The sequence below is a fragment of the Alosa alosa genome, chromosome 2 (genome assembly GCF_017589495.1).
Source record: "Alosa alosa isolate M-15738 ecotype Scorff River chromosome 2, AALO_Geno_1.1, whole genome shotgun sequence".
NCBI lineage: Eukaryota > Metazoa > Chordata > Actinopteri > Clupeiformes > Clupeidae > Alosa > Alosa alosa.
In genome coordinates, this window is record NC_063190.1 from 5,593,678 (window position 1) to 5,618,872 (window position 25,195).

The 25,195-nt window shown below is 41.5% G+C and overlaps 2 protein-coding genes across 3 annotated transcripts in view; one reads left to right on the forward strand and one right to left on the reverse strand.

Annotated features, from left to right (window-relative positions):
* Positions 1–1,274: 1,274 nt before the first annotated feature.
* Positions 1,275–16,197, forward strand: gnb2 (guanine nucleotide binding protein (G protein), beta polypeptide 2). Of its 2 annotated transcripts, none has more exons than XM_048237371.1 (10): positions 1,275–2,088; positions 6,512–6,615; positions 6,812–6,850; positions 9,198–9,304; positions 9,896–9,959; positions 11,181–11,343; positions 13,557–13,623; positions 13,870–14,071; positions 14,446–14,662; positions 14,788–16,197. In XM_048237371.1, exons 2-10 carry the CDS (start codon positions 6,559–6,561, stop codon positions 14,892–14,894), a joined length of 1,023 nt encoding a protein of 340 aa, XP_048093328.1. In that variant the 5' UTR covers positions 1,275–2,088; positions 6,512–6,558; the 3' UTR covers positions 14,895–16,197. The 2 variants fall into 2 exon arrangements, with proteins under 2 accessions (XP_048093328.1, XP_048093329.1); XM_048237372.1 differs by lacking the exon at positions 1,275–2,088 and adding an exon at positions 4,467–4,506.
* A 4,366-nt stretch (positions 16,198–20,563) lies between these two features.
* Positions 20,564–25,195, reverse strand: part of mink1 (misshapen-like kinase 1) — a 30,895-nt gene continuing 26,263 nt past the window's right edge. The window contains exons 24-29 of the mRNA XM_048238149.1: positions 24,751–24,885; positions 24,040–24,140; positions 23,554–23,703; positions 22,230–22,389; positions 21,791–21,930; positions 20,564–21,315 (exon numbers count right to left, since the gene is read on the reverse strand). Of these exons, the coding sequence (XP_048094106.1) occupies positions 21,232–21,315; positions 21,791–21,930; positions 22,230–22,389; positions 23,554–23,703; positions 24,040–24,140; positions 24,751–24,885 (770 nt within the window). The 3' untranslated portion in view covers positions 20,564–21,231. The remainder of the gene's footprint in view (positions 21,316–21,790; positions 21,931–22,229; positions 22,390–23,553; positions 23,704–24,039; positions 24,141–24,750; positions 24,886–25,195) is intronic.

Genomic DNA, 25,195 nt, shown 5'->3' on the forward strand with positions numbered 1-25,195 from the left:
CACATCAGTACAGTCTACTACCCCTCATACCCATCCCTTTGCCATACAGTGCCTGCTTTAGCCCCTGCATATTCTGTTGCTAAGCAACCTATCCTCAGCTACTACAGTCCCTGATGGGGCTTAAAGACAGGGCAGGTGGAGCAAACCATTGTCAGACTTCTGCAGGGGAGTAAACGCTCACACATACTGTTCATACAGTAGCTCACAACTTCAGGAAATGGATCCCTATACACTACAAAAGGAATTGATAAGCCACATATACAAATCACCTGAACAAAACGACTTGATCGTTAAAATAGGCAGATATGCAATGTTGGATATAATCTTTCATATCCTTCAATCCTTCATATTCACTGATGTGCTCATTTATGGAGGTTTAAATCTCCATGTTTCTTCCCAAGAGACACTGTAGGCTACGTCTTAGTAGCTATTAATATGTTCAGATGACCAATGCACATTTCAACTTCTCTATTCTGTTTCTGTGTTGTAAACCTCATGGCTAATAGAAACCTGTATAACTGTAATTACACAGCTCATTATCAAACGACATCCTCTGAGTATTAGCCTCAGTCTCAGAAGAGCAAAAGCTCAGTGCAATCAACCAAGTGTGAACTTTTAATTACTCCTGTCTGCTTCTTCCAATAGTGAACTAAGTGAAATAGAACTAATGTTGATTGTTGTTGGTTTTGTCAGAACACTGAAAGACCAAGAGAGCGCTTCTTCCTCTTCAGATGCATTTCCATAGTGAAAATGACAAGCCTACTCCTTATATCCCAGTCGTTTTTAAGTGTTAAGAAATAGAAAGAGCAGTCTGTGGCTATGGAACATATGAGCAAATGATTTGGTCAGAAAAGGTCTTCATAAAAACAATAGTAGGCTACTTTTCTGCCGTTTGTTAGTGTCGCACTGTTACTGAATGAATCCTTTGCTCGAATGGTCTGCGGCGATGACAAAAGTCATGTGACATAGAAGTGAGCTCAAACTAGACGCAATCTCTTTTCAACTCGTTGGAGGGCGTGGAAGTAGGTCCACTGCCAGTGTTATTTTGTTTTAACTTATAGTCTACACAACCACGACAACCATACTGCAGCATTGTTATTTCTTTCAAAGACATTAAGGTTGATATTTTGTTGTCCCTTCTAGATAACCTAATCACCATTGCTCTCCTGAGATGGGTACTGAACTTTAGTTCAAATTTCTGTCAAATTACGTTTAAAAGGGGAGTTTAGAAATGGTACATTCTCTAGCAAAATGGGTGTGGTTGGTCTTGCATATGAGATGTTACGTTACCATACGCTGTCCGTATGATTTCATTTGGGTCAAACTGACATCTAAATGTGTCATCGAAAAAAAATATTATTGTAGCAGCTTCATCCATTAGAGAGTGATTTGACTCTTGACATTGTTGCACCGATGGGTGGGTGTTGGTCGCCTGCAAGAACCAAGTCGATTTATGTTATCATCTTTTGATTTGTCTTTCAAGCTCCAAGCCTATAGTGCTTCGATTTACTTAATAATTCATTTTTGAAGAAGGAGGCGACGGTCATATCGCAACGATAGAACGGGTAGGAGGGAGGAGGAAGAGACCGTCAAGCTTGGGAGGAAGGAAGCGAGGATCACGAAAGCACAGCGAGAAACAAATGCCTCGACATTTATTTAATCTTTGTCCAGCTCTTGGGTGAAAACAGACTGAAATGAAGCGTCAATTTGTGATGATAGAAATCGCCTTTTTCGTATAGGCTATTCAGGCTCTTGAGGGTTGTGTGTGTATGACGAACCAAACCTGAGGCGAAGGAAACGGGAAAGGCTACAGCAGAAGCAAATTCATCTCGAGAAGACATCCAGTCTATAGGAGCAATGGTGGCTCTGCACTTAAATTTGACGTTTTTTTGACATCTGGAAAGAAGCTACCAAGAGGAAATCAAGACAGAATCGACCAACGGGAAGCTCTGAATACATACTAATTTAATCAGTGTTGGTTTTTGTCAAGAAGATCAAGGGGGACTTAGCTCGTCCCGTCTAAACAATCCAGCCCATAGTCGTTCGACGTGGGGAACAGCTGCCTCACAAGCAAGATAAAAAATACAGGTATCCATCCATTCCATGTTCCATCAGGATGCGCATGTCTTACAGTTAAACCTTCAGAGAGGGGTTAAAGTCCCCTCAATATATCTGACAAAATTGGTGAAATGGCGCTATGTTCGGCTACTTGTTGGATTTTTAGTTGAAGATCTTGGCAAAATACCACGTAGGCCAATCACCAGTTTTGCGGTTTATGGATCGCCTGCCTACAGCATTTTCATTTGGATTGAGAGTGGGCTAGCACGGTGTGCAATATGATCACACGGTCTTTCAGATTCAGTGATGGCATAAACTGTAGGCCTGTATGCTGGGGAAACGCACCAGTGTAAATGAACAGACTTTTCCATTGGTATTTAATCAGACAAGAGCTTGTTTGCATTTGCCGTTCATTGTTAGGCTACATTGTTACCGGAGCTATGGCCTCGGGTTGGTCATCTTAACGCAGCCTTGCACACGGCCATAGTCCGTTTTGATAGGCTACCTTATTGAAAGCAATAATTATAAAGAAGGTGATGTTTTCGATGCAGTTTGCTTGTCTGTTTATTTGTCTGTCAGCAAGATTACGCAAAAACTATCGGTCCGATTCTCATGAAACTTGGTGGTCGGGTGTTGCATGGGCCAAGGAAGAACCCATTGGAACGCATCCGAATCACGGGGCGCATCCACAATTATTCCCCCCACTTTCGTTAATATTGCAAGATATAAGGCCTGGTCTGCGCTATCCCAGTGCCTCAGTTTGGTTAATTGTTGTTGTAGGTTAGGCCTGCCTATGCTGCATACTGTTGCTTAATCTGGTTCTGTCTTTTACCCAATTTTCGGTCTTTTACCCAATACGTGGCCTACTGATAGAATATCAGATGATATTCGAATAGAGAATGAACAATGTAGCTAGGCAAAAAGAGAAGACAGTGAACTAGCAGGCAGACAGAAACTGCCAGGTCAGGAGGACTTAAACTGGCATAAATAACTACAATGCAATCTTCCCATCCTTCAATGGATGGCCAGGCTCAGATTGACATTATACATTACATCTGTTCCATTTTCTTAGTTTTACTAATCATCTCGAGATGATTTATTGCCTGAGCAAATGTGGTGGAAGTGGGCCATGGCTGCCATTAACCTACCTTTTAAGCTATAGGCTCATAGAGGAAATGCTTTGTGGTTGATGGTGGTGAATTGTAAACTGCCTTTAATGACTAGATAGAGCTGAAATGTTGTAACCATGTAAGTGAGCATGATTAGTGTCATGACAGCTTTATGTTGGCATTTTGAGAGTTAATTCACTATAGGCTACTATACAACACATCACCATCAGACTTTCTCAAATTCAGTTTGAGAAATGCCATACGCTTGTTCTTGTGCCAGCCATGTTTTCCCTAAGGCAACCCATATTTACAGCCCCCATAAGCAAACACAATTAAGATAAAATGGCTGCATGCCATTCATCTCTCCCAAGATTTCTCTTTGGTTTTTGGGATGCAGTAAATTATTGTTAGTTCCAAACTGATGCCTCTTGATGTGTTATAATGGAATACCTACTGCATCATCACAAAAAGTGCACACCCCTACGTTGTCGAGGGCCAGGGACTCTGAACTGAGTTGATGTATAGTGTTTAGCGGTTACATACTGTATCCATATCCATGGATGTAGCGATAAAACACTATAAGGAATCCCCTCTTTTCAGTCCAAAGTGGCATAGGAACTGGGAAAGGGAGCTTCTTGGAGATACAGTGATGGTGTATCTTGAGGTATGGTGCCAGGGATACGTAGACCTAACCCTCAGCAGGTGATGAGGTCCCGCATGAGCCCTCGTGGCAGTAGTGCACCATGGGATGCATCCCCTCCTGCCTCCTCTTTATTGGTAAAGTGAGCAGCTGGGATATGAGAGCGGGACCCACTAATTTCCCCTTGTCGCCTCCCATTAGTGCTGCGCGATCCATCTGCGTTGAGTTCCCCCCGGGGAACAATGACCCAGCTAATTCCTTACTGCTATGTGTGTGTGTGTGTGCGCAAGAGAGAGAGAGAGAATGCATGTGTGTGTGTAGGTGTACCAGTGAGAAGTTTGTTTTCGTGTCAGGGGATCATAGCACAGCCATGCCATCTCTCTCGTGATGTAAGGTCCTTTATTACACGGCTCTTCAGAGTGCTGCAGAAAGTTCCATTCACATGAATGGGCCTTCCCAACGTTCGGGCCTTTGTTAAATCTATATAAATCACCGGCAAAGTATATAATTACCGCTGTCAATGGCAACGGGTTGATTAACGTCTTTCATATCCCTCCGCAAGAATTCCGTTCGCTTATTGCAATGGAATTTCATTGAAAGGGAAAGTAAGCTAGTAAGACGTTGCCACGCAACACCTGAAACTGTCAAGTTCTATCTGTGTGGCGAACTATTTATTTTGTCAGCGGAAGACACGAAACGGTAACAAAATCATTTTTAAAGATTCATTGTGTTAGGTTTCTTTTCTCGTTTTGGCAAGTAGCCGTGTAATAAGGGGTTTTGCTTCAGGTCAAAGCAAAACCCCTCCGCTGCGCGTCGGGGTTCTGTTCTCCCTGTCGGGACTTATTTTCTGATAATTACCGGCGGACAATACATTATCCCTTACGTACAAGTACACTTTCACCTAGGAGGCAGCCTCCTGGTGGTTTTTCATTTCGCATTGTTCCTTCGCAAGAGGCCTCCATGGTTGGTCCCTATGCAAACTCAGTACTTTTACAAATATAACTGTACACGGGATGCAAATGCCTGGTGTCTGCATCAGGCCAGCCTGTCATGAGTAAATGAGGTTATGGCCTATTTGAATACGCCCACAAATGTGAAAAAAATCTATTTATGTAACGAAATTTGAATGTGTTCCTTCCCTGTAAATAGCACTGTGGAGTTCTTCTGAAAGCAGTACAATACTGAGAATGCCATTTTTCTTAATTTACTATATTGCATCGTGATTATCGGCCTTTTTGTTCATTGCAATGATCTGAAAATCCTATTTCGTCTCAGTGGAGCCTACAAGAGATGATCATGTTCAATTAATGAGGTTTAAATAATGCATTCAACACACACACACACACACACACACACACATAGAGTACTTACGTCCGGGTGCACACACACACACAAACAGAAGTCAAGTCGGCTTTTATTGTCAATTTCTTTACATGCACTGGTCATACAAAGAATTGAAATTTCGTTTCTTACTTTCCCATGCAGACATAGACATACTTTAAATACAGACATAGACATACTATAGACATAGCCATAGACAATAAACATTAAATTAAAGTGCAAGACTGAAATATAGAACATGTATGTATCAAAATAGAAATATAGGACATATATATAAAAAAAAAAATAGAGGTAGTTGTGTTGTATATTTATATAGTCTTAACAGTTACATGAAGTTTAAACTTGTGCTTGTGTGACCTGTATATTTACATTGATATGCAGTATGCAGTATGTAATCAATGAAGGAAACCACAAGCACAAACACCCGTTTTATTGCTACTTGTTATAATCCTAATCTTGTTTCTCTGTAAAGTGCAGTAGGTCATGGACCACAAAACCCATTACATGATGGTCTCCACCCAGATTACATGGGATTACAGATTATGTCCCACAGATACCAGGACTAATACAATTTTATGATGTGCATAATACAGATAGGGGTAATTCAACTCAAAGTGTGATTGAATACAGTATGGACTGTGACTTATGACCACAGTATGCCATTTTAAATTTGTCTTCTATCATAGACATTTAAACTGTACATCTGAAAGTATAAATGTCCAAATATTGTATTGTTCACTTAACAGTGAGAAATGGAAATTGTTAACCTTCAGGGTATTTTAAGATGCACAAAGTATAAAACAGGGCTAAAAGAATTTGATTGAAAATCTGACTTATAACCATACATAGACAGAACCAGAACACACTACACCCCTCCTCCTACTACATTGAAAAAATACTTGTATGAGATTGAATGTGCTGAGCTTTCCTGCGTGATGCACTTGTGGGGCATTTAACAATGAAGGCGCCGTGGCTTGGTATGAATGAGCGTGTAAATAAGGCATTAGATGGGTTCTCTGGAGTACTCCCCAGTGCCTTCCGCTGTGCACCAGGCCTGTCTCTCCTGCCCTCCCCCAGATGGGTCTGTCCTAGAGCTCACTGAGGAACCACACTTGATAAACGCAACTGAAATGAATATAAAGCCTTAGAATTCAAATAGAAACGAAGAGGCACACACGTTCACATTCTAAAGCAATCTTGAGAAAAATCACAGCACTATGGGGTGTGGTCTGCCAGGCCATCTTGTCACCCTGTGTGTGTGTGTGTGAGAGAGATTGTGTGTTGGTATGTTTGTGCGTGTGTGTGTGTGTTTAACTGAGAGAGTGACTGACCGATCTTGGGTTTGCTCTGTGCCCCCCTGCAGGTGGCTGAGTGGCCAAGGGTGAGCGAGTGGGCTTGGGGGAATCCACCATGAGTGAGCTGGAGCAGCTTCGGCAGGAGGCAGAGCAACTGAGGAACCAGATAAGAGTGAGATGCTGAGTGTTTTTGTTTTTAAGCAGTATCTCTTAAAGTATAAACACTTTTCCTCATTTTTGTAAGTCGCTTTGGATAAAAGCATCTGCTAAATGAATGTAAATGTAAGCGTTCATTTGAGGTGTTGGATAGACACTAGGTGCAAACTGTCAACGTCTCATGTTCTCTTTTGATCTTTCTTTCATGCCAGGATGCGAGGAAAGCATGTGGGGACTCCACCCTTACCCAGGTAACCTGCAGACAGAACACTCATAACATATACAGTAACACTACCTCACATGCGCAATCCCCCTCAGAACCCTCACTAGTAACATTCTCACTAACAAGACCTATGCTAAAACTGAAAGGCCCTGGAGCATTTATGGGCTTTTTGACCATTAGTTCTAGTCTGTGACCACTAGTTTTGACCACTAGCCTGTGGTTAGTCCGTTCAAACCCTCTCATCATCCAATCTGGGTGCTAAGTCATGGATATTAAATATGGCGTCCCTCAAGGATCAGTTCTTGGCCCCCTGTTATTCTCCCTATACATGCCTTGAAAAGCACAACTTAAAATATCCCTGCTATGCTGATGATGCACAACTGTGTTTACCCATCTCCCCTGGTTGCACTTCATCTATTGAAACTATTTTTAGCTGTTTGGAAGACATTAAATCCTGGATGGCAGCAAACTTCCTCCAGTTGAATGCCAAGAAAACTGAGATGATTTTATTTGGATCCCCTACCCCTACAAAACACCTGAGCAATGCCTTGGTCATCAAACTTGCAGAGTCAGGTCAGAAATCTAGGTGTCATTTTCGACCGCTCTTTTCATTTTAATAAACAAGTCAGCTCTGTTGTTAAAGGTAGTTTTTTATCAGCTTAGAACAGTAGCTAAGCTGAAGCACTTTTTATCTAAGAAAGATCTTGAAACAGTCAGTCATGCTTATATTACCTCACGTTTAGACTACTGCAATTCACTGTACACAGGCCCAACCCAATATAATTTAAATAGACTCCAGTTAGTTCAGAATGCTGCTGTAAGACTCCTCACTGGCACCAAAAAGTTTGAGCACATAACTCCAGTTTTAGCTGAGCTTCACTGGTTACCAGTGAAATTTAGAATTGATTTTAAAGTTTTACTCTTTGTTTTTAAAGCACTCAATGGTCAAGCCCCTTTGTATATTTCTGAGCTTCTGTCCACATACTCTGCAGCCAGATCACTCAGGTCCACAACCCAACAGCTCCTTGCCATCCCCCAGACACACCCTAAGCCAGAGTGGACCGAGTAGTAGCCCCCAAACTCTGGAACTCCCTCCCTCCCCATATGAAATCCTAACACAATTGCCAGCTTTAAGACAAATCTGAAAACACACTTTAATTCTCTTGCTTTTAATTTCTTGTTATGCCTTTTTGTTTTATCCTTTGTTTTGAAATGTTTATATATACTTATTTATTTTATTTTCTTATCCTTGGGTATTTATCATTAGTTTTTTATACTTTATAGTCTTTTAATTTATGTTTATGCTTTGTTTTACCTCTTTAAACTTTATCTTTTTATATTAGTTTTATTCTATTTTACATTATTTAACTATATTCAGTCTTAGGGTTAGGGTCTATACACCTGTCTATCTATCTTCAAGGCATATTGTTTCTGCCTTCCCTGCTCTAACTTGTAAAGCACTTTGGGTCAACTGTCGTTTAAATGTGCTATACAAATAACGGAGTGTCTATTTACACCCCTGGTACGAATAGCCTTGCCCACACAGCTGAGCTATTCACACCCTGTGATATAACAACAAAAAGACATTGCTCACGTGAACAAAAAACATGGCGGACATTCATTTTTTCGTCAGCAGAAAGTGAAGAATTCTGAAAGGTTTCGGCACTAATATCTGTTAAGATTAAGTTTTAGATTGAAAAGTTGTGTTTTATTTTCATAATCTTGGTTTAGTGAACACATACAACCGTCAGTTTGTTAGTTAACAGAAATTTCGTGAATATGACGCTCAGGCCTATAAACTATAAGTTTACCTAGTAGATAGTGCAGTGGTCACAGACACAGTTTAACACGTGGGAGACCGGGGTTCGATTCCTGCATGATACATTTTGGCAGAGTGAGTGCGCATGTGTACCAACATCTCTGGAGAGAAGGCGCACAATTTGAACAAGAAATCAGTTCTCAAATGGAAGTTTTGATTGCAACAATTAGCTAGTTCACGCACCATGGTGTAAATAGCATACATTACTATATACACCAGGGTACGAATAGCATCCTAATCAATATGCCAGAATAAATGCACAGGGGTGCAAATAACATACACTGATATTTGTACCAGACAGGGTATTAATAGAACACATTGCTGTGTGCACCGGGGTACGAATAGAATTCACTTCTAATTGCACCAGGGTATGAATAGCATACACTGCTAATTGTACCAGGGGTGCAAATAGCCTTACCATACAAATAAAATGACTTGACTTGACAATCTCCAGATCACACTTAGTGAGGTCCACAAAGAGAAAAAAAATAAAACAAAAAAAAAAACAACATGGCTTACATGTGCATGTTTGTGTGTGTGCGCATTTTACGGACAGATAACTGCAGGTCTGGACCCGGTTGGGCGTATTCAGATGCGGACGAGGCGTACTCTTCGTGGCCACCTGGCTAAGATTTATGCCATGCACTGGGGCACTGACTCAAGGTGAGCAGATACAGACATCGTTCTTCACTTTTCTGAGCCTTTTGGCTACACTCTGGCTGTGCATCCATTTCTCTGACAATATGTGTGCTCCCTAGCATGATTTGTTTTGTACAAATCACCCATATACGTACACATACATACATGGGTATTTTTGTGGATTACTGGTGATGCGGATTAGAAGTATTAGTTCCTAATTCTTATTGTTATGAGTGTGTAATGTGCTAGACCTCTTTAGACCATGTTCTCGCAACATTTCTCTTGATACCTGTGATGTGCAGGCCCATGAAAATGTGCTCTAGTCAGTCAGTAGTAAAAAGCAGAAGTACTAAAGGAGGACTAGGAGGGTCATCCCTTACGCTCAAGACAGCCACTCACACTTTCTGCAAGACTTCTCAAAAACAGAAGTTCGATTTAAGGTCTGGAAAGGACACGGCAACCTTCAGCTGCTCCCTCATCAGAAGAAGCACATCCCCATTTTAGGTGTAACTGATATGATGGGGGCATTGAAAACCATTGCATGTGCAATATGTGGCCACTAGGGGGAGAGCTTGTCCTCACATGACTAATGTAAACGTTTCCTCTGTCCCCAAGGCTTCTGGTCAGTGCATCTCAAGACGGGAAACTGATCATCTGGGACAGTTACACCACTAATAAGGTAATTTGACTTGAGAGGAACATGTTAGCATTTGGAGAGGAACATGTTAGCAATTTGGAGAGGAACATGTTAGCATTTGGAGAGTGAGTGGTGTGACTGTGAGATTCCACAACCTGAACCAAAAATCAAAATAAAACATGAAGTGTACATCCATGTCTTACAACGGTGGTGTGTTATATAATATGAGAACTTATTCTGTATAGCTTCCTTTTCTTACATCCTAGGAAGTATTGCATTTAGGGGGCAGCCGTGGCGTACTGGTTAGCGCTTCGGACTTGTAACCGGAGGGTTGCTGGTTCGAACCCTGACCAGTAGGCACGGCTGAAGTGCCCTTGAGCAAGGCACCTAACCCCTCACTGCTCCCCGAGCGCCGCTGTTGTTGCAGGCAGCTCACTGCGCCGGGATTAGTGTGTGTTCACTGTGTGCTGAGTGTGTTTCACTAATTCACGGATTGGGATAAATGCAGAGACCAAATTTCCCTCACGGGATCAAAAGAGTATATATACTTATACTATACTTATGTTTTGTTGTCTAGTTAGAGAGTAGCAACCCAGGAGAACGGTACATTGTTGGTATCTATTCCAGTATAAGTGAATGGTTATGAATAGTATGTAAATGCTTGTGAACAGTATTTGAATCGTATGCGATTAGTATGCAAAAACGTGTGAATGTTATGTGAATAGTATGTGAATTGTACAACAAATCACAAATCAGAAGAAATTGGTACGTTGTGTAAAATGGAAACTTGTGTGTTGTGTGTTGTTGGCATCAAATTAAAAATTAACTTTTGATATGTTGGCTATGTCCTTTTTGCAGCTTTATAGGTTTACGAGATTTGCAGTTTATCACGTTCTGTTTTTATTTGCATTTTACAAGTTTTTGTGTAACGGTGTAACAGGAATAGTATTTTGACAAGGTGCCAAATGTTTTTTGACGTTAATTGACTAAACTGGTCCACCAATTAACATTTGTATGGGAACTCGAATTTGAAACATGGTTCGCAAGAAAAAAAGCCTACTGCTGATTACTGTTAAAGTGTATCAAATGTACCAAATGCCCTGTACTTAAACGGTTCGGTACGAATATGTGTTCCTTTACAACTCTAGTGAATAGTATGTGAATTGTATATAAACCCTTATGAATGATATGTGAATGGCATATGTGATATATGAATGGATCCCAACGGTTATGCCTACACTTCTCTGCCCCCTCCACCCTCAGATGCATGCCATCCCCCTGCGCTCCTCCTGGGTGATGACGTGTGCCTACGCCCCTTCTGGGAACTTTGTAGCCTGTGGGGGGCTCGACAACATCTGCTCCATCTACAGCCTGAAGACCCGAGAGGGCAACGTCCGCGTGAGCCGAGAACTACCTGGCCATACAGGTAACCTGCTCCTGCATTATTGTTAAGGGTCGTTCACACCAGGAATGATAACTATAAAGGTAACTATAATTGTAACGATAAAAGCATCCACACTGACCAACGATAAGGAAAGTCTCTAGCCCGGTTAAAACCAGACCCTTCTCAGTCGTAACTGAGAGTGGGTCTGGGGAAGGTTCGTTCACAGCCCATTTCCAAAGGGCGTTCCCAAACGGACTCCGATCAAAATGCCTCGGACGCAATAGGAGAGGCCAAAAACCCATCAGAGCAACGAAAGACACAGAGTGACGGAAACACGCAATTTGCAACATTAGGCGTGTTCGTCTTCATGCAGATCTTACTTGATGTGAAGTCAGATCTGCACAGATCTGCATGAAGACGAACACGCCTACTGTCTGGTTGTAGGGAGAAGCAGGAAGAATTAACCACTTTTTAATTAAACGTAGGCTAATTTACAAAGACATCGTACCACACGGAAAGCTAATATTTTGTCACTAGCAATTTACATCTGCCCTCTGTCAAACACAATTGCATTTTCAGCTCTGAACAAAACCGTTCACGTTCAAACGAGCATTTTGTTTCATTCATCCTTTCTGGCTGACCGGGACATATAAAGCAGGAATGGGGAACGAGAGACTGAAACGTTCAAAGCAATTATGCCGGAATTGTTTCAAGGCAAAAGTGTAGCATTCGAGTTATGCTCGCATAGCACACCAATTCAAAAGTAGCCTATGTGTTTTCTGTCGGCTACGTGTCCAGCTACTATAGTCCTATAAATGAACAGAATATCAAACCGTTTTCAGTAGCCTACCACTGTTGCAGATATCACATAGGTATCCCTTACTAGCCTAGAAATCTAGACGCGCCCCTTTGCTGCCAGGGCTAGTCTAGCAACTCTCAGTTGGCTTGTGAGCTCCAGAAATCGAAACTCAATCAGGCCAATGAAATCGTGTATAGAGTCGTTAGGTGGGCTTAACATAATGATTGATGGCAGAGTTGCAACGGTTTGGCTTGAATTCCCTGCTACTTCAAAACAAATAAGATGGATGTTGCTGTTGGCGAACAGTGTGACACGAGTTAAGCTTTTATTAAGTTGGCAAACGTTTGAACTAGCCAACTAGCTCCGCTGGTGGGAAACGCATGGGACTCATAGCGCTGCCGCTGTCCTATTGCATGCAGAGGGAATTTGAAAGACAACTGATTATCCCGCCCCTTGGACTGAGCACTGCGAACGGTGAGTGCCCAGACCCTACATTTTAATGTGGGTCTGGCTCGTCAGGCTAATCCCTTACATACATGTTTGTACAATGTTGCATATTCCAACATAAGGAAGCAGTTAAGAAACTTCTAACTCCCTGTCTTAAACCAACGTGATATCAGCTTCAAACAAGCGGCAGCAGCCATAGTTGATGTTTTTTAAAAAAAAAAAACCCGGCTGCTTCAACAGGGTGCGCTATCGTCATCGTGTAAAGCCCGCCTCAAGGGTTCTGATTGGTGCCTCGATCTAGGAAAATTGGAAATGGGCTAGAATGGGTTCTTGGCCAGACGGACTTTCAGAGCGAATCTCGAATTTGGCGGACGTCTGGATTTTTCCCAGGCTAGAAAGTCTCTCCTCGTGTTAATGAATGTGATGGCTATAATTTGATGGATTCTGATTGGCTGTTAGCTTTTTATCGTTCTCAAAATCGATCTGAAAGTGATCCCCAACGATATCAGATACAATTGAGCCCAACCGCCTGAAACCATGGAACTCTCAAGGAGCTTTAGGATACAGTTTAAGCAGAGACTTTCTAATGTGGAGACACAGCACTCAAAAAATCCTCCATAGAAATGCATGGGGCTAGTTTGTCACGCCAATATGGCCGTTGTCTACACATATCCCACCCCTTCCTCGGCAAAACGTCGACATGTGAATACATTGAGCCAATCATGTGGTGTGATGTGAATACATTGAGCCAATCATATGGTGCGTTGTGAAGACATCGCGCCAATCATGTGTTGTGATCTCGCCGCTGGAGCAAGATTGGTGTTGTGAAGCCTTGCGCACGCGCATTTCTGCCGAAATGCCCAACGAGTGCCCAAAAAGCATTGTCAAATGGCTGCTGAGTGGAGGGACTTGCCTAAAAGGACTTTGGTTTAAGTTACAGTTTGGGTCAATAGATCTGGATTGTGCAAACAATGAATCATTAAATCAACCTGCCTGTCTTTATTTCCAGGTTACCTGTCCTGCTGTCGTTTCATTGATGACAATCAAATCATCACAAGTTCAGGAGACACAACCTGGTGAGTCCAGGATTTTCTATGTACAAAAAGAATGGTGATGCCATACTTGGTTTAGAGTAATGAAATATGAATTCTGATAGAAATTAGAAAGCAATTAACAGAAGTGAATGTGAAAGGCAATGTTGTTTCATTTGTCATGAGTAAAAAAATGCTAATTCCGGTCTGTTTGAGATAACTGTAATAGTTGTATAGGTGTAACTATACATACAGTATGTGTAGCCAAAGGCTTCTTCATGTGTTTTGCAGTGCATTGTGGGATATCGAGACTGGGCAGCAGACCACTGTGTTCTCCGGTCACAGCGGAGACGTCATGAGCCTGTCCCTGGCCCCGGACTCCCGTATGTTTATCTCGGGTGCGTGTGATGCCTCCATCAAGCTCTGGGACATCCGCGACAGCATGTGCAGACAGACTTTCACTGGTCACGAATCGGACATCAACGCTGTCTGCGTGAGTGCAATTACCTTTCCCTTCAGGTCCCTATCTGTAAAGACGGGCTTCAGTCTTATGTGTCTTAAGGCCATGTGCCAAATATTATTGTCATTGCTGAACAAAAAATATATATTTATATCAATTTATGGCCTTAATGCTACAATGCAGCTAAGCATGTCACATAATGCATTACACTTCTGTATCTTAAGGAATATCTGCACACTAGCTCCCTTTTTACTTTATTTAGAGAATCACCAGAAGAAATGTAATAAAAATGTTTACTAAATTTTCTGTCTTTGTCCTTTTCATCTATCCCCCTCTTTTCTTTTACCTTCCTTTTAAATGCCATTCATCCCTCTATCCCTCCCTCTTACCTTGGGTCGGTGGTCCAGTTCTTCCCGAGCGGCAGCGCGTTTGCCACAGGCTCCGACGACGCCACCTGCCGTCTGTTTGACCTGCGCGCTGACCAGGAGCTCGGCCTTTACTCCCATGACAACATCATCTGCGGCATCACCTCCGTAGCCTTCTCCCGCTCTGGGCGCCTGTTGCTCGCTGGCTACGATGACTTCAACTGTAACATCTGGGACGCCATGAAGGGCGACCGACCAGGTTTGGTGGCATCATTCACAAAGGAGGAAGATTAAAAACGGTTTTAGATTTTGTTCACCCTTTTTTTTTTAGTGACTTTAACCTAATTATGCTAATATTTCTGTGTCGATTCTTTTCTCTGCCAGGTGTGTTGGCGGGTCACGACAATCGCGTCAGTTGTCTGGGTGTTACGGAAGATGGTATGGCAGTGAGCACTGGATCTTGGGATAGCTTCCTCAAGATTTGGAACTGACCTCAGACACACACACACACACACACACACACACACACACGTAACTACTTTTACTCAGACTGTCTCTCCATCTTTTTCTTTGTTTCCTTTCTATAACACACACACACACACGCACGCACTCACAAAATGGTCATACAGTATTCCTACTTTACACACTTCAGTGCACACATTGCACTCTGGATGCACACTGTATTGTATATAAGGTGTACACACACATGCACATCCAAACACATGGAAGGTCATTGTAAATATTAATTACATTTAGGTATGAGTTTACATACCCGTTAATATACATGTCACAAGCAATTCTTCTCGATGCCAATCAGAATGTATGCAGATTTACCCACTTGAAGTATACACAAATGATCACATATTACTATTCTGTAAATGTCTGTACTGACAAACACTTTACAATGCATACTACATCTTACACTGAATCACAAAGTGACCAAAACAACTTCTACATAAAAGGAAGTGTTTGGTAAGCTGGTAGATGCTTTATGAACTCCTGGTATGACCAGTATTTCTTTCTTTCTAATTGGCTTTCCCTTTCTCTCTCTTTCACTCTTGCACACACACACACATTTTCAAAGACAGACAGACACACACACAGACACACCTGCTTGTTTTAAAAAATACCTTCTCAGAAGCTCACAAGAGACCTCGAGGGACTACTTGAAACAGTTCCTTGTCACATCTTTGATTTTGTTGCATATCCCTAGCATTCTGTAAACACAGTGATCTGAACCGAGGAGAATGCGTCCACTGTCTCTACTGAAGCAGAGGGCAGAGAGAAGCCCAAACCCCCAAAACACTGCCAAATATCTCAGCTGACTTACATGGCCATTTCTGTTGTGAACGTTTTTATAGATATGTACACCTGACCTGCATATATATATCAGTAATATATGATAGTTTTTGTTCCGATGGTTTTAATTTTTGTTTTATTTTCTATGCTTATTTTATTCATTTTCCTGTGTGCCTCATATACACTGTAAGATGAAAGCGGTAAATAGAAACGAACTAAAAACACCAAATATCTGAAGTAACAGTCCCTTGGTACACTGACGGAATGACATGGCATTTAAATAAGAACTCCATGTACTGACACATGTTTGGCAACCCAGTACAACCGTCAATGGTTCATAATATATTGAATGTCACAGGTCTAAGGGAACTGTTAAAATCGCTGACCATGTTATATTTCAGAATGTACTGCATTTTCAAATTGTTTTCATTTGCAAGTAACACTTCAGTAACAATTCACTGCACTGTCTTTATTAAAAATGTATATCAATGTTCATTCTTTGATCTTTACTATTCACTGCTGAAAACCTTTATAGTGGGGATATATAGATTTACACCCCGTATACCCTTCAACATAGATTGGGTCTTAACTCATTATTAATTAGTGTGCATGTCGGGCAAGTATAGGCTGGAACAAAAGTCATCATACTGAGGCTGAACTGAGATCAAAGTATTTTTTAATTTTACCAACCAGTCCTGTGTTAAGACATGACAGACTCATGAGTTCATTCAACACAATATTAAGACTTTAAATCTCATCTGTTCATGAAGTACAATCTCAAGTTCCCACCCTTAAAACATGAACACTAAAATACAGCTCAAACATCTACTTATCCAAAAAAAGAACAAACTTTTTCTTATTATTAAAATGAAAATAAATCATGAAATAAAAAGATAACGTTATGAACCCATCACAGAGGATATCAACATAGAACGCTTCAGATTTAACCTCTCCTGGTTACCATGACAACATTCCACAGAGTTAAACTTCTTCCAAACCTTGTGAATACTTACAAAAGTCCATCTAGGATAATGATTTCTTTATCTTCTTTAATATAGTCAGGAAATGCCATTTGCTAAGAACTGATTACAGCAAGTTAAATAGATCAATATCTAAAAACAGCAGTCGAAAGGCCTTTTCTGATTAACAGAGCTGCAGAAATACACTGCATCACTAAAATTACCACCTTGACAGTAATGATTAATGGCATTCTGAGCCTGCTACTAAACATCCAATTCCACCACAGAGGTTTTTGTTTTTCTGCAAATATACTGTAAATGTATTGTTTGGGGTAGCATGTGTACTCATCGGATTCAAGATGCCACAGAGGGCCACAATTACCCTTCACATTGGATCCAGTCACACTAACACAAGTACACACAAACATTGGAGCCCATAAGAGTTCATCAAGGTTTAGACAATATTGCTCTGAAATGAAAGTGTTTCGAGCTTGACCAAGTCAACATTTTTATTGCAATGTGGTAATGATTACTTCACATAATATAAACCGACCTGTGAAATTGTTGCAGTGAATGTGAAAACCAAAATGGCTTTGAAATTAATTAATGTCATGTTTGAGATATTAATTTAATTCTTCAGGGCAAAAAATGTTCAGTGACAAAAAAGTGTAACCAAGAAATGTATTTTCACTGATTCAAGACACCTTTCAGTGAAGAATAGGTTACTATTTACTTGTCAAGAACACCTTCATGCCCAACATGAGACTGGTCCCTTCACCCTGCTCACCACTCCTAAGAGAGAGAGAGGGCTGAGCATGATGCGCCTTGATCGGAAAAAGCTCTTACACCTGCCCCAAACTACGGTCACACCCACACACATTCTTCTAAAAAGTATTTTTTTACACAAAAAACAAAAAGAAAGAGAAAAAAGAGAAGGGAACTCATTCTAATGCTCAAAGTTATACTGTGTATATAGCCACACATACAGCTACAGTATCCTATTGAATCAGAAATGTATTGTGCTTAGATTGCTAATATATCGGTAAAAATATGTTACACAGAAATCTCTTCAGTGGAGGTACATTCGTTAAATTCTTTCAATATAATTTACATATCTATGTAATAAAAATATCCTCATCCTTATAGAGCTTATATATTAATTTTTCTCCCTGTCCCCTCCCCATTTTCGCAAAATCATCTCTTAGGCATCTCTAAAAGCTTTCCAAGTGTTTCTTATAATTCACGGAACACTGATGAACCCCAATACAGCCTTTCGTCACCAGCATCTCCACACTAATACTTATCACCCTCTGGTCCACGCAATCTGCAGCAATGTTGAAAAAAGTGATGGCTTTTCTTACTAGGTCTCTCGCTCATTTTCACACAGAAGTCTAATCATCAGCTGGCCAGGATATGCGAACGACAAAACAAGACAAAAAACATTATTCAGCCAGATCAGCATCGCAATGCAGGAAACCAGTCCCTCTCCATGGCAACTAACTTGCACAGGTGAGCAGCAAGCATGAAAGTTGAAGCAATCTGTTCACAGGCACGATGTAATTACAAATAGCAAAGTTCTGGGATACTGGTGCCCGCTAGAAAACAACCCACAGTCAGCCACACAGGCCTCTCCCTCTCTAGCATACCGTCCATGTCTGGCTCCCAGCATTCCTTCCTGGCTAAATGGTGTGTGAAAGCACAGCAACATGCTCGGTTGAGGTGACACACGCCAGGGAATAGATGCCTTTTGCTTGACTAAAATAATCCAAAGTCATGGCTTTATGTTTTGAATCGGTTTAAAGGTGGAAATCAAAGGTCTGTTCTGGCTTCGGGTAGATTAAGTGCACTTTATTGGCACAAGACACCTTTCTTTATGAGCCAGGAGGGCGGGCTGCCATTTTGATTTGGTGTTTATCTGTAAGCCCTGATGTGCCTTGGCTTACGTCACAGAGGAGAGGATCAGCTTCTGCACTGACTCAAAGACACCTCTCCCTCCCTCCATCCCTCCCTCTGTCTGTCAGTCTCACCTTTCATTCCATTTATACACAAACACAAGAACACATTTACAGACCACCTATCCCATTCCAAGGCACGGCAATTGTGGTAAACATGGCAGTTTGGCTTCATAAGCAAAGGACTGATTGTATTTCTAATGAGTTTTTTTCTGCCCTTGGTCCAATATTTGACTATATAAAGCCATTTATACACAATAAAGTAATGGCTATCAATCAGGGTAACGTTTTGGATACACATTATTCAATGCTATCTAGCATTGAGTATAGTGATGGTCATAAGCATTTAATGATATGCAATTATTCCAAACATTGGGATACTGAGATTTAAGGTTAATGCTGGAGCAAAACAATTTGGCAAATTGTAATGTGTCCTTCAGTTGTACAAAGACACTAGCATTGATCATCTGGTATACAGGGCAATTTTATAAAATTTTAGACTCAGAAACAAAATGGTACATACATGCCTACATATCAAGGGAGAGATCAAAGTGCTTGATAGCATTTGAATATAATCTCCTTTCTGTTAAGATATTCAAGTGCTTCACTGTATATACATATCTTTACATGTAGTGATGTCAATTCATATTCATATTCTTTTTTTCCTAATAATTTTGTTGAATAGCTCTGGAATGAGCAAAAATCACACTTAACCCCTCACACTGTGTGCTTACAAAGACAGGGCACTGAACACATGGAGGGGAACATGAGGGGGGTGTGTCTGGGGGGCAGTGACCCTGTGGATGACAACACACAACATAGCTGCTGCATCAGTGGCTAAACTCCTTCCAGTTGCTCTACCACACAAACATACACATACAGTAGGTAAAACACACTCTCACACACACAAACACTAAACACAACCTGACATCTCTGTTACAAGCCGCAAATAATTATATCATCAAGATAGAAAGGGTCAACCACAGAGTGGTTCTGGAGTTATATCTGTTATTAATATAGGCCGTAGAATGACCGATCTGACGGGTATTTCACACATCCTTCAAGCTCAATACAGAGAACACATCTCTGAAAAGGCGCACTATCCCATTTCAAATCTTCAGAGAAATACCCACCCACCCACCCTCCCAAAAAAGCCTTTCTCCCACTGTAAAAACTGAAGAGGTCCCCTCTAAGAACTTCAAACGAGAACGGCACTAGAACGGCACATATTGCAATAGAACAGCAATAAAACAGTAGAGAATAAAAGCAGGAATAATATCAAGTACGGATACAGTACGGAGAATATCAAATCGCCTTAGATATAGAGGAACTTAGGACATGGAGAGGAAAAAAAAAGACTGCCATTCAAAAGAAATTGGATCGACTGCCTCCTATGTAGGAGTACATGTTTTCCGTTACTTGGACAAATAGATTTTTAGTTTTGTAGGTTTCTTAACGCACAGCAGGGTGAGAAGCAAGAAGCAGAGGCCGAGCAGCAGTCTGGGGGCACAGTGACGCTCCGCGTTTAGCATGTGTTCAACTGCCCGTAATGTGTGTGTTTACTACCGGCCCAACAAAGTGTCTGACTCAAAAGTCATTCCGGTCCAGGTACCACTGTGATTACCCGGGTACCGCCACTGCAAGAGTGTTTTTCAATTAGAGGCCAACAGGTGAAGAGAATTGTCAGCGTTAAAAGCCCCCACAACCCCTATTTTGTAAATGAAAAGTCAACCACTATGAATTATTTTTTTTTGCCTGCATGAAAACCTGCTCTACAAGACTACAAAGTGATGAATGGTAAATTACAGGCGTTGCAATGCCACTCCTAAACTCTAGAGTGTGCTGTTGCAGTACATTTCAGGCAAAGAGCTCTGCAAAGGCGTCACCCCAACAGGAAGCTTAATACAGTAGACAGGCCTGCCAGTCTCTAATATGCTAGCTCTGATTAAATGATAATGACAGACTGCTTGTTGATTTTTGGCTCCCCCGCAAAAACAAAATTTCTCTAACATTTCAAAATCATTTTTTTCTGTACAGCTTATCATAATTTCTGTTGATCAGGATAGGAAGGAATGTTGTTGGAGGACTGATGTGGTGTGTTAATACAGGGCTATGTACAGAGGACGTCTGGAGCCTGTTCTGGATTCGTGTCTACTGTGAGCTTCTGGAGTGCACCATGCGCGAGACGGGGGCGTCTCTCAGAAGAGGAAAAGAAAAAAAAACAACAACCCACTATATTACACCCAGAGGCAACACCAGGGAATCTCACAATGGTGAGGATTTCAGAATAGAGCTCCAACCCCACGTACCAGCGCCCAAGGTGCATGCATGTGGCTTTAGGTGTGTGTGTGTGTGAGTGTGTGTGTGAGAATACATTTGTATAAGATCTGTGGGGATACTGATAACAGCATTTAAGTGGGTACACATGTGTCTCGGTAATAGAGCAGAACACAGCTGCACCCATCGGTTCTGAGCTGTATGCAAGCAACATCGTTTAAACATTGTGTTGAGTGTGTACAGGCGTATGAAAAGAGGGCTTGTTGTAGGGAGTAGAAGATAACCTCAACGACAACAACCACAAACAGCAGAGTGGAATGGCAGTGGGAGCTCCTTGCTGTTCACCAGTTCATGATGCAGTTCCTGTTCAGAGTCATGAAGTACACCTGGCTGCTGCCCCCAGAGCGCACCGAGGCGAAAAACACCTGGGAAGAGTGTACAAGAGCACATATGGGTCACTCAAATATCCAGCAGACATCAGTAATTGTAATGGTGGATATATTGAATGCATGTGAATGAACATACGCATATGAACATGAACATATGAATTTCAATGTGGTATGTCTATTTAAGTCTATTTATATCGCACATTTCATACTCAGGGGTCATTTAATGTGCTTTGCATAAACAAAGGCAAAGAGTAATAGTAAAGCATAAGATGGTAATAGTTAAAAAAGTAGTTGAAAAAAAGTACATCATATAATTAAAGAACTAAAAAAAGGAAGTGTGCAAGTGGAAGGGTTCATTTGGCTGTATGGGAGTGTGAATGTACAGTATATGGGTCCTAGGGATGGAAACAGCTGTGTGTGGCAGCTGTACTTCACTCTTTAATGTGTGTATCTCTGCACCTTGACCATCTGAATTTCCCTCTTTGGGATAATGAAGTTGACTTTGACTCACCTTATCGTTTCTCTCGCACAGGAACTTGAGCCTCTGGGCTCTCTTGTGCATGAAGACGCCGTCAAGATGGCCCGTCTCCACGGCACGGATCTCAATGGCCTTCTCGCCCCAACCCATGATCTGGTTGGAGCAGATGTGCGCTACGAGAACAAGATGGAGCAAGTCTCGCAAATGAATCTGGACTTCCTTTGCTGACAATGTATGTGTGTATTTATAATTTGTGGGCGTGTACTGTATGTGAGTGAGTTGGAATAAGTGTGTGAGTGAAGGAGTGAGCATCTGAGTGAGAGAGTGTGTGTGAGTGATTCTGAGTGAGAGAATGTGTGTGAGTGGTAAGTATATATACTCTTTTGATCCCGTGATTGTGTGTGACAGTAAGTGAGTGCGTATGTGTGAGACTGAGTGAGTGAGGTAGTGTGTGAGTGAGTGAGTGACTTACCCACAGAGGTGGGCATCTCTCCCCACTGCAGCACCACATCCTTGATGATGCGGCCGTAGGTGTTGACGTAGACGCCCTCATCCTCGTAGCAGAGCAGCATCTCCATGCCGTCAGAGCTTGGCAGGAACACGATGGCGTGGGGAGTCACCTGACTCTGAATCTGAGGGAGCCACAACAGGAGACAGATGGTGTGGAATCATACAATTGGGTTTACACATTTAGTTGAAAAGAAAACATGCAATCATCCCATTAAACCAATGCAGTACAAACTGTGAACATGTTTGTCTTCCATCCTACAAAGTCTGGGCAGGCTACTAATACCACTTTTTTAAGATATTAATGCCCAAACGTGGCCTCTAAGATGAAGTATTTTTGAGAGAGGTGAAAAAAAATATGAAAATATTGGAATTTAACACAAATATTTTGCAGGTTTTGTAAAAAAAAACATTTTGGGGATCTAAACATTATGTTGACAAATTTTGAGCAAAATGTGAGATGTTGCGGCAACAAATTTCCTGGATTATTCTATCAGATTTGACATAGAATGACTCACATAACATATGGTGTACAGCACAAGGTTAGCGGAAGTGAAAGTAAATTAGCAGATCCGCCCAGTGACTCATATCCGCTCCAAAAATATAACAATTTAAAATGTTCTTTCCTGGCCCATTCCTAACCGTTTTTGCATAATCTTGCTTACATGCAGTCAGACAAACCACACCAAAAATATAGCCTCCCAGAGGGAGGTAAGGAAGGCATTTAATCCAGAAACTGGCTGTGTGCACCTGACATGTTGCTTATTCCTGCCTACTTTCAGTATGTCGAGAGGGAGATCACTGGCTGAGTGAAGGAATTTGATAAGGACAAATCCTGTCAGGACATGATAACATTTCCAAATGTCAGAGTACACTGAACTGAATAAGAACTGACTGGCCTTCAAATGAAGTACCGGTAGTGGTGACACAAAGCTAGTTTACTTTTCGCTCCTTTACGTTTTTGCCATGGTCTTCATTTGAAGAAGATTATTTTCTGGCAAATTCTCCATCTTAACATTTTTTATTTTACCAACACACATGTTCTTCTATGTTGGATTGCCATCTCAAGTTTGCTGAAATTTGCTTTGTTTGTTTTTATTTGTCTCTAATGCAACTATTTTCTATGTGTTGATCGGATGTAGCTCATTAAGTCTGCTTAAGTTATGATTCCTGATATTTCAGCACAGTAAATCAGTCACACAGAGCAAACCTCTGAGAAGGCAACCACCATTTTCCAACATGTTTATATCATTGTTCAGTGTTTTGAGCTACTGTGAATAAGGGCTTACATGCACAGGGATGTAGATGTCGTAGTTGTTTCCAGAGTCCACATCGATGGCATGGAAGCCAGCGCTGGACCCGTAGATGACCTTAAGCCTCTGGCCCTCCTCCACAGTCAGATCCACCAAACAGGGCCTATGGGGCAGGTCACTGAAAGACTGCAGGAGGATGTCAGAAAAGTGAAAGGGGGAGAGAGAATGGTGAGTAGGTTGGGGAAGGGAGAGAGAGAGAGAGAGAGAAAGAGAGAAGATATATTTAGGAATAGAGGGAGACAAAGCAAGACCGATCAAAGCAAAGTAAAAAAGGAGGAAATAAGAAATAAGACTTGTGTTCAGTCAACCCTCTTTTTTGAAACTTGCCACTAAAAAAATCAAATGAGGAAACAAGTTGGAAAAACAAAGTCTGATGTAATGTACAGCAGACAGAGCCTACTGCAGACTGAGACTAGCAAAGGGAATATGGGCAGAGGGAGCTCAGGTGAAACCCATCCCAACCTTGAAAGCCATGAATTTGTGATAAGGCTTGGGAGCCCAGGCGTACACCTCCACTGCATTCTTCAAAGCGATGACCAGAAATTTGATTCTCTCGTATTTCACTGTGGACAGAAGCACATATGCACGTGTCAGAGCTTATCGCTCACATTCCTATACTGCCTCCAACTTTAATGGCAGCAAAGGCCATATCGAAGTAAACAACATCAAACAAGTTGGTAAGATAATATTCAACAGCAGTCATTTGAGTAGTTGAGGGACAAGAATAAAATTCTTTGCACGTATTATTTAACCTTTGTAGAAATTCAATCATTCTACACCATATACTGCAATGTTATACTTGTACTTTTCTCTGATTTCATTTACAGACATTATCAATTTGTTTCTAAAACTAAAAGGCAAGCAGAAAGTAATTCAGCAGAATACAACTATTGATCAGAGTGTTTGTATGAAGGTGCATATAATGGTGTATAGTAACTCTTAAGGGGATGCCAGACAACAACAACAACAACAATGCTTAGTGCTTTATCAAGGCACCCAAAGTACTTAACAGTGAAGGGGGACTTCACTAACCACCACCAATGTGTAGCACCCACCGACCAGGGTGATTGCACGCCAGCCTTTATGTGGCAGATGTGCCACCAATGTGACACCACACCACACCTCTTCCTCATTTCCTCTCTGTTGGTCAATGGCGCCGCTGGCCTCACTCACCCACTTTGTAGTGCACACAGCCCTCCATCTCCCCAACAGTGGTCCAGCCCTGTTTCTTCTCCACCTCGGGGTCGTTGTGCAGAATCTTATTGCGGAGCCAGGCCAGGTAGTACACACGCACTTTATTCTTCTTCCCTGTCGGGGGAGAGAGGTCGGCATGTTAATCTCTTGTACTGAGCTTGGAGAGGAAATAGCACTACCTGTGCCTACATGCTAGTGTTGGTTCCTGATCGTGATTGGGTGATCTTGTGACTATCTTGATACCAAGGCTTTAACAACCAAGACCATAGCTTTTTCACAGTAGCACCATAATCATTCTTCAATGTTCTATAAAATCAAGCAAAATAAATAATTTGGCACATGCCAAAATAAGGGGACAAAGACATTAACAGTTAAAAGTCCACATGCAAGTATGATGTCACTTTCTTAACTTCAGGAACCGCAT